This window comes from Engystomops pustulosus, chromosome 7, assembly GCF_040894005.1.
Source record: "Engystomops pustulosus chromosome 7, aEngPut4.maternal, whole genome shotgun sequence".
Classification (NCBI taxonomy): domain Eukaryota; kingdom Metazoa; phylum Chordata; class Amphibia; order Anura; family Leptodactylidae; genus Engystomops; species Engystomops pustulosus.
This window is the reverse complement of record NC_092417.1, coordinates 78,611,779-78,620,374: the sequence shown is the minus strand read 5'-3', so window position 1 is coordinate 78,620,374 and position 8,596 is coordinate 78,611,779. Positions and strand designations below refer to the sequence as shown.

General features: G+C 44.8%; 1 protein-coding gene across 6 annotated transcripts in view; it reads right to left on the bottom strand.

Annotated features, from left to right (window-relative positions):
• Positions 1-604: 604 nt before the first annotated feature.
• LOC140070468 (solute carrier family 66 member 2-like) overlaps positions 605-8,596 on the bottom strand; it is a 57,065-nt gene continuing 49,073 nt past the window's right edge. For all 6 annotated transcript variants that reach the window (XM_072117024.1, XM_072117025.1, XM_072117021.1 and 3 more), the window contains one exon: positions 605-3,138. In XM_072117024.1, the coding sequence (XP_071973125.1) occupies positions 2,967-3,138 (172 nt within the window). In that variant the 3' untranslated portion in view covers positions 605-2,966. The remainder of the gene's footprint in view (positions 3,139-8,596) is intronic.

Below are 8,596 nucleotides of genomic sequence, written 5' to 3'. Positions count from 1 at the left end.
TTGAGGGTATAGAAGATAATCCCATGGAAATTGAGGCACTGTCTGCCATGTAACTGACCAATTCCTTAACCTCTTGTGGGCAATTCCTTAACATCTTAACATATTGGGGCCTACTAGTATATACTGCACAATCTGGCACCTGCTTACACTGGAGGATTTTGGAGCAGGCAGGAACTGAACAGAATCTGTTCCTGAAGCACCGGTTCCATCACCACCACCAGTAACAACACCACCAGCCATGTCCATATCACTTAATTCCATTAAAAAAAAACTTCAGTACTATTTGAGGATATAGGGGAAATCATAACAACATCAGTAAAATGTAGTACTGTATGATGCAAATAGGTGTAAGAATGATAGTGCAAGTTAAGACTGATGCAAATACTTGAGAAACCGTGAAGTGTGAAGTAACACTAATGCAAATTTTTGCATTTTTTTAATTGGTTTTGTGACAAGCAGCGGGATGTGACCCCATTGTGCTGAAGGCTGAAGTACTGGTTCTCCCTGGGGCAACCCCTGAGTGTCTGTGAGATAGGTCCCGGGGTAATGGATGGGAAGCCCGTGGTGGTAGACAGCCTTATCCAGGGATCAGACGGAGACAACGTTGTGCAAATCAATTCACGGTTCTTTATTGAACAACAGGTAGCAGGCAATGGGACAAAACAGTCAAACAGGAGATTCGGATTCTGGTACTGGAGTGGTCATGTAGCATGGTCTGCAGGAATACTGCACCAGCCTGAGATGGTGCTGTGTCCAAACCATGGAAGCTGCAGCTCTGGATTAGAGTCTCTTTACTCAGTTCCTGTGATTTGTTTCTGTGACAGCACTAAAGGTGTGCTGAACACTGTCTCTCTCTTCACTCATACCATGTGGTCTGGACTGTTGACAAACAAAGAAGGAGCTTGAAGTCTGGACCATGTGCTCCCACTGCACAGGAGTTTTATACTCCCCCTCCAATCACACTCCAGTTTACAATACAGCCACATAATTGGATAACATCTTATACCCATTTGCCTTTCCAGGCAGAGTCAGCAGCTGCTATTACATAATCTCTCAGTGCTAGAAACTTACTAGAGCAGTGATGGCGAACCTTTTAGCGGTCGAGTGCCCAAACTGCAACCCAAACCCCCCATTATTTATTGCGAGGTGCCAACCAAAAATGAAAGCAGTAACTTATTGCTTCCTGTTCCTCAACAACATTCGATCATATTGGCCTCCTGAGGACAACATGGAAAATCTGCATCATTTTAGCTTTTTCCATTGTCCCTCTGTACACAGAGAATCGTGGGGCCAGCAGAAGGTCCTTCAAAGATAATGCAGCCCTGTCTACTCATTCTCCCTCTTCTTACAGTAGTGAAGTAAGTATCACTTCAATATATGACTGAAAGCAGCATCTTTTATGTTGCTTGGAACTGCAGGAAGATTCTTTGAGTCTTTCTGTCTGGTGTGCTGGGGTGATGGCCCGAGTGCCCACAAAAAGGGCTCTGAGTGCCGCCTCTGGCACCAGTGCCATAGGTTCGCCACCACTGTACTAGAGGGTTCATGACTCCTTCCGTCAGCTCCTAACCTGGAGAGGGCACTTTTAGCAACTATCAACTGGCCCATACGTTGGCAGGGGTGTTACACATATGTGTGTTCTAAACTTGGTTCTGGTAACGTATCTATATAGTACGATACGATAGTACTTTATTGATCCCCTGGAGAGGAAATTATTTTGAACATAGTGTCCCGGCAATTTTTACACACAGAGAAAGGCTTAACGTTACAGTTACATACATACACTACGAGGGGCACGTTCTTACATGTTGTTAGTTCCTTAGTTGCATACAAACATAGTTACAGGACATTGTGATACAGCACAATACAAGTTAACATAAACACATTACATTACATAAGGGAAGCAATTACAATACGTAATACACTAGTGACAAATGGACACAGGCTAGACACAGATATGCATAGGGGTTACTACAGTAGGGGTGCCGATGCGGTGCTTATGGTGATTGGGGTGAAATATTTGTATGCTGCTGATGGTTTCGCAGAAGAGACACTACTAGTAGGGGCGGCACGGTGGCTGAGTGAGTAGCACTTCTGCCTTGCAGCACTGGGGTCCTGGGTTCGAATCCCACCCAGGTCAACATCTGCAAAGAGTTTGTATGTTCTCTCCGTGTTTGCGTGGGTTTCCTCCGGGTACTCCGGTTTCCTCCCACATTTCAAAAACATACTGTTAGGTTGTTTAGATTGTGAGCCCCATGGGGACAGGGACCAATTTGATATGCTTGTGCAGCGCTGCGTAATCTGTGTGCGCTATATAAATAAAGAATTATTATTATTATTATTTATTTATTATTACTAGTAGCCCCACTTTTGCCAAGTAGCGGTGCTTAAGCTACAGCCTTGGTACAGTGTTCTTCCTGGTTTGCGTTAAGGCACAGGTTGTGATCACTTACATTTTGTGTCCTCCAATGACGCTGTAACTGGTGCTCTTGGCTGCCAGGTTCTGGCTCTCTGTTGCACCTAGTCATGTGACATGGAGGTCCTGCTGATGATGATCCAATGGTACTAAAGTGAGGCGATTAGGAGAGAGTGCAAAGTTAGTCCCACAGGAAAATAATAGCAGGGGGGCCCACAAAATGTGACAGCCATGGGCCCCAAACTTCCTAGTGGTAAACCTTATATGGAGTGCACAGGTAGCGCAGCGATTTCCAATGTCTGTGTGGTGTCAGACTTGAATGCATAGCAGGGGTCCATTTTTATTTTTCTGTGTTATTGTACTTTTTTTTTACCTGAACAATGCTAGTTATACAATCTATAATTCATATCCTGAGGAGTTTCTTCAATTCTCACCCCCATTCACCAGAACCGCTGGTGTAAATATAATACTTATATATGATTTCTCTTTGGGCTCCAGCTTCAGTCCCTATGGCCACAGGCCACATGCTTAACCTTTGGAGATTGGCGAATCCTCAGACAAACTTGATGTGAGTCTGGTTGTAGTACCAGACCTGGAGGAGAATGATCACATCCAGGGAGATCTGCAGCATTCCGCATAGCCAGAACTGGACCGGAGTTGCCTTAATAATGAAGTATGAGGTCTTGAAGCAATCGCCTGCGGTCCACAGCATGACCATCTTCACACTAATGAGAAAAGATAGAAGACAGAGAGGGTGTGAGATGGACATGTGGGGATTCCCACTGATTTCTAATAAAAGGTAGGAACGGCCCATTTAACCCACTAAATGTCCATTTATCTCTCTCATGGCAGACCGATTCTCTGCTATTCACCCTGATACATAATAAAGCCATTTATTATCTCTCAGGGCCAAGGTTGTCCATGTGTGGGCCCCAGGGCCATGATGCTGCTCATAGCTAATGTAATGATTAGTGAATCACAAGTACTGAAACCGGGAAAAGGAATCAATCACAGTTAAATCCCTTCTCCAATACCCCACAGATCAGGGGAAGCCTTACACAAGATATTCTGTTTCTGATTCTTTTTATTTATGGCTGCCTACATTGTAGTAAACCTTGTGTCAAAATTAATAAAACTGTTAAGCCATAGATCCGACTGTCTAATGCTAGAAAAAAAATTCTGGGCTGAATGCTTCGGAAATATATGGTGTACAAAGTGCAGTCAGTCCATCCAGGTACATAAAAGTAAAAGGAATATTTTATATTTGTGAAATTACTGCAATCCAAAAATATTTTAGAAACTATAACCCTTCATTGTGCTTGCAATGTTGGCCCTGAAACACAGAATGCCCGCAGCATCCAGGCAGCGAGGAACGCAATGTCAGAGCAGGAGCTTCCTGCCGTGCACTAAATCAAAGTGATGGTAATAGTCCTGTGCTTATTAAGTGTGGCTCTTGCCCCCCAGAAATCATTAATTACTCTAAGTGTTCTGGAAAGAATACAGAGAGTCTCTTCTTGCATGTTGCATGTCTCCTCATATTCACAACTAGAATTTACTTGCTAGAGACCTTTGATGATGCATGGTAGAGTGGGAAGGTCCTCTATATGTGACTGCTGGTTCTCCTAATGTATTATGTATAATAATAAGTATGCATAATGTGTTGTTTACTGTATTAGTCAACTCATATAGTGAACAGACAACTTACAGTCTCCTTAATCTCCTGAGCCTGAGTGCATCACAACCCTTTACATTTCCTTATGTAGCACCCCTATGTATGATATTGCCATACCTCCCAAACGTCCCAGATTCGGTGGATAAGTCCTGGTTTTCGGCTGCTGTCCCGCCATACCGGATGATGGGGGGAATGTTCCTCTCTCCCCCAGTTTGTCCTGCCTCACCCTGGTCCTATACATTACAGTATCAGGCCAGGAGGATTAGGGATCAGCTCCCTACTACCTCAAACATGCTTCTCCTCTTCTGCATGGCATGTGAGATGGTAGCTCCTCCCCTCAGCCATCCCCACTCCCACCTCTGACTCACATTAGGGCCCCAGTGGAGGTCAGGAAGAGGAACCGGAACTGCTGCAGGAGAACGAGGGAAGGTAACTTTTTTTTTTGCTTAATACTCAGGATGGGGCGAGGCGCCACAGTAATAGAAGAATGGTGGACCAGGGGGCCACGTTAGTAGGAGAATGGAAAACAGGGGGATACAGTAATATGAAAATAGAGCACAGGAAGGCTCAGTAAAAGGAGAATGGAGGAAGGGGGCCACAGGAAGAGGAGGATGGATAACAGGAGGCCACAGTAATAGGAGAATGGAAGACAGGGGCCACAATAAGAGAAGGATGGAGGACATTGGGGCACAGTAAGAGGAGGATGAAGGACAGGAGGCTACAATATGAGGGGAATAGAGGACAGAGGGCCTCGGTAAGAGAAGGATGGAGGACAGAGGGCTACAGTAAGAGGAGGATGGAGGACTTGAAAAATCTTGAATTAAAAAATGACTTGAATTGAAAAATCACAAGCTGTCCTTGGTGGGAGGCATCTCCACTGCATCTCACCAGCCAGGGATGATGAGAGCTGCTCTTGGTGTTAGCCGACACCTCCTTTTTCTCAACTTCCTGCTCCAAGAGTGTATCTTGGATGGACAGTGCAATAGTAGACGCCATAATTGGCGCAGGCTGTATTGGCGGGATATTGGAAGCACTGAACAAATCTCATGGAGACCCAGTCGTTGGTGGTGAAGTGCTTCTAACACCGAAACCTCACCACAGCCCTCCCTCTTAGTCTGCACATCGTAGAAAGCTATTGGCAGTTGGGTTTTATCGTCATCATAGGTCTCTTCTGATGGCCCTCCATCCACACCCTTGCCCTCCATAAAAAAGGTTCTTGGGAATATTGGAATTCTCTCTTTGCTACTGGGACAGGTGGATGGGCCATGGAGTCCCAGATAGATGAGTCATTGTACAGCATGACTGACTGTTCCATGACATGTGGTGGAAATGGCTTTGCTGCTTTGAAGTAGGGTTAAGTCCTGTGGAAGTTGAGGCTATGTCTGCCATGTAATTCATCAATGCCTCAAATTGATGTGGCATATTGGGGCCTTCCAGTAAATGCTTGCACACCCTGGCACCTACTTGCACCAGAGGAACATGGTGCAGGCAGAGACAGAACAAGTCCTTTCACTGTGCAAAATTACACCTCATCTTTGTTTTTATGGTCAATGCGATTACGGGGATACCAAATTTAAAGAGTACTTGTCACCACTGACCTACCCACAAACCACACACAGGGAGCTATAGTATACTGTCAGCCATTCCTCCTCCTTCTCACTGAGGCTGACACTTTTGATTAGTCTTCACAAAGCCAGAATCTGCTCATCTCTACATGTGACTCTGTTATATTCAGCGTCACATGTCTAGCCCAGTCAATCATAGTCAAACCTACAGACGACATGTCTGTGGCTGCAAGCTGCTTGATTGGCTGCTTCAACAGTCAATCAAGGAGCTTGATGCTTTTTCACAAATCCAGATCCCGAACAGCAGCAATTGTTTGGTCTCTAGGGTCCATCCAGCTAAAGGATAATCTGTATTCTCAGTGATGTCACTGCTGCTCTCTAGTGAATGGATAGGTTGTATTCTCAGTGATGTCACTGCTGCTCTCTAGTGAATGGATAGGCTGTATTCTCAGTGATGTCACTGCTGCTCTCTAGTGATGGATAGGCTGTATTCTCGGTGATGTCACTGCTGCTCTCTAGTGATGGATAGGCTGTATTCTCAGGGATGTCACTGCTGCTCTCTAGTGAATGGATAGGCTGTATTCTCAGTGATGTCACTGCTGCTCTCTAGTGAATGGATAGGATGTATTCTCAGTGATGTCACTGCTGCTCTCTAGTGAATGAATAGGCTGTATTCTCAGTGATGTCACTGCTGCTCTCTAGTGAATGGATAGGATGCATTCTCAGTGATGTCCCTGCTGCTCTCTAGTGAATGGATAGGCTGAATTCTCAGTGATGTCACTGTTGCTCTCTAGTGAACGGACAGGCTGTATTCTCAGTGATGTCACTGCTGCTCTCTAGTGAATAGATAGCCTGTATTCTCAGTGATGTCACTGCTGCGCTCTAGTGAATGAATAGGCTGTATTATCAGTGATGTCACTGCTGCTCTCTAGTGAATGGATAGGCTGTATTCTCAGGGATTTCACTGCTGCTCTCTAGTGATGGATAGGCTGTATTCTCAGTGATTTCACTGCTGCTCTCTAGTGAATGGATAGGCTGTATTCTCAGTGATTTCACTGCTGCTCTCTAGTGATGGATAGGCTGTATTCTCAGTGATGTCACTGCTGCTCTCTAGTGAATGGATAGGCTGTATTCTCAGTGATGTCACTGCTGCTCTCTAGTGAATGGATAGGCTGTATTCTCAGTGATTTCACTGCTGCTCTCTAGTGATGGATAGGCTGTATTCTCAGTGATGTCACCGCTGCTCTCTAGTGAATGGATAGGCTGTATTCAAAAGTGATGTCACTGCTGCTCTCTAGTGAATGGATAGGCTGTATTCCCAGTGATTTCACTGCTGCTCTCTAGTGAATGGATAGGCTGTATTCTCAGTGATGTCACTGCTGCTTTCTAGTGAATGGATAGGCTGTATTCTCAGTGATGTCACTGCTGCTCTCTAGTGAATGGATAGGCTGTATTCTAAAGTGATGTCACTGCTGCTCTCTAGTGAATGGATAGGCTGTATTCTCAGGGATTTCACTGCTGCTCTCTAGTGAATGGATAGGCTGTATTCTCAGTGATGTCACTGCTGCTCTCTAGTGAATGGATAGGCTGTATTCAAAAGTGATGTCACTGCTGCTCTCTAGTGAATGGATAGGCTGTATTCTCAGTGATTTCACTGCTGCTCTCTAGTGAATGGATAGGCTGTATTCTCAGTGATGTCACTGCTGCTCTCTAGTGAATGGATAGGCTGTATTCTCAGTGATGTCACTGCTGCTCTCTAGTGAATGGATAGGCTGTATTCTAAAGTGATGTCACTGCTGCTCTCTAGTGAATGGATATGCTGTATTCTCAGTGATTTCACTGCGGCTCTCTAGTGAATGGATAGGCTGTATTCTCAGGGATGTCACTGCTGGTCTCTAGTGAATGGATAGGCTGTATTCTCAGTGATGACAATGCTACTCTCTAGTGAATGGATAGGCTGTATTCAAAAGTGATGTCACTGCTGCTCTCTAGTGAATGGATAGGCTGTATTCTCAGTGATGTCACTGCTGCTCTCTAGTGAATGGATAGGCTGTATTCTCAGGGATTTCACCGCTGCTCTCTAGTGAATGGATAGGCTGTATTCTCAGGGATGTCACTGCTGCTCTCTAGTGAATGGATAGGCTGTATTCTCAGGGATGTCACTGCTGCCCTCTAGTGATGGATAGGCTGTATCCTCAGTGATGTCACTGCTGCTCTCTAGTGAATGGATAGGCTGTATTCTCAGTGATGTCACTGCTGCTCTCTAGTGAATGGATAGGCTGTATTCTCAAGGATGTCACTGCTGGTCTCTAGTGAATGGATAGGCTGTATTCTCAGTGATGTCACTGCTGCTCTCTAGTGAATGGATAGGCTGTATTCTCAGGGATGACACTGCTGCTCTCTAGTGAATGGATAGGCTGTATTCTCAGTGATGTCACTGCTGCTCTCTAGTGAATGGATAGGCTGTATTCTCAGGGATGGCACTGATGCTCTCTAGTGAATGGATAGGGTGTATTCTCAGTGATGTTACTGCTGCTCTCTAGTGAATGGATAGGCAGTATTCTCAGTGATGTACCTGTTGCTCTCTAGTGAATGGATAGGATGTATTCTCAGGGATGTCACTGCTGCTCTCTAGGGAATGGATAGGCTGTATCCTCAGTGATGTCAGTGTGCACTATAGTGAAAAGACAGATATATTGCCCAGTGGTTTCTCTTATGGATTTATGAGAATTACATGCAGATAACCCAGATAGTCATCACAATGTGAACATTTCAGAAATGTCTTTGAGACTATGAAACTCTGAGGTTAGAAGAGGTTTGTAAGTCTCAGTCTACACAAAGTTTAATTATCCACGGGGTCACAAATCAATGAGAAATACATGCAGTCTACACAAAAAAAATTCTATCTGATTTTCTATGCCGCATTTATTCCTTTTTCATATTTAT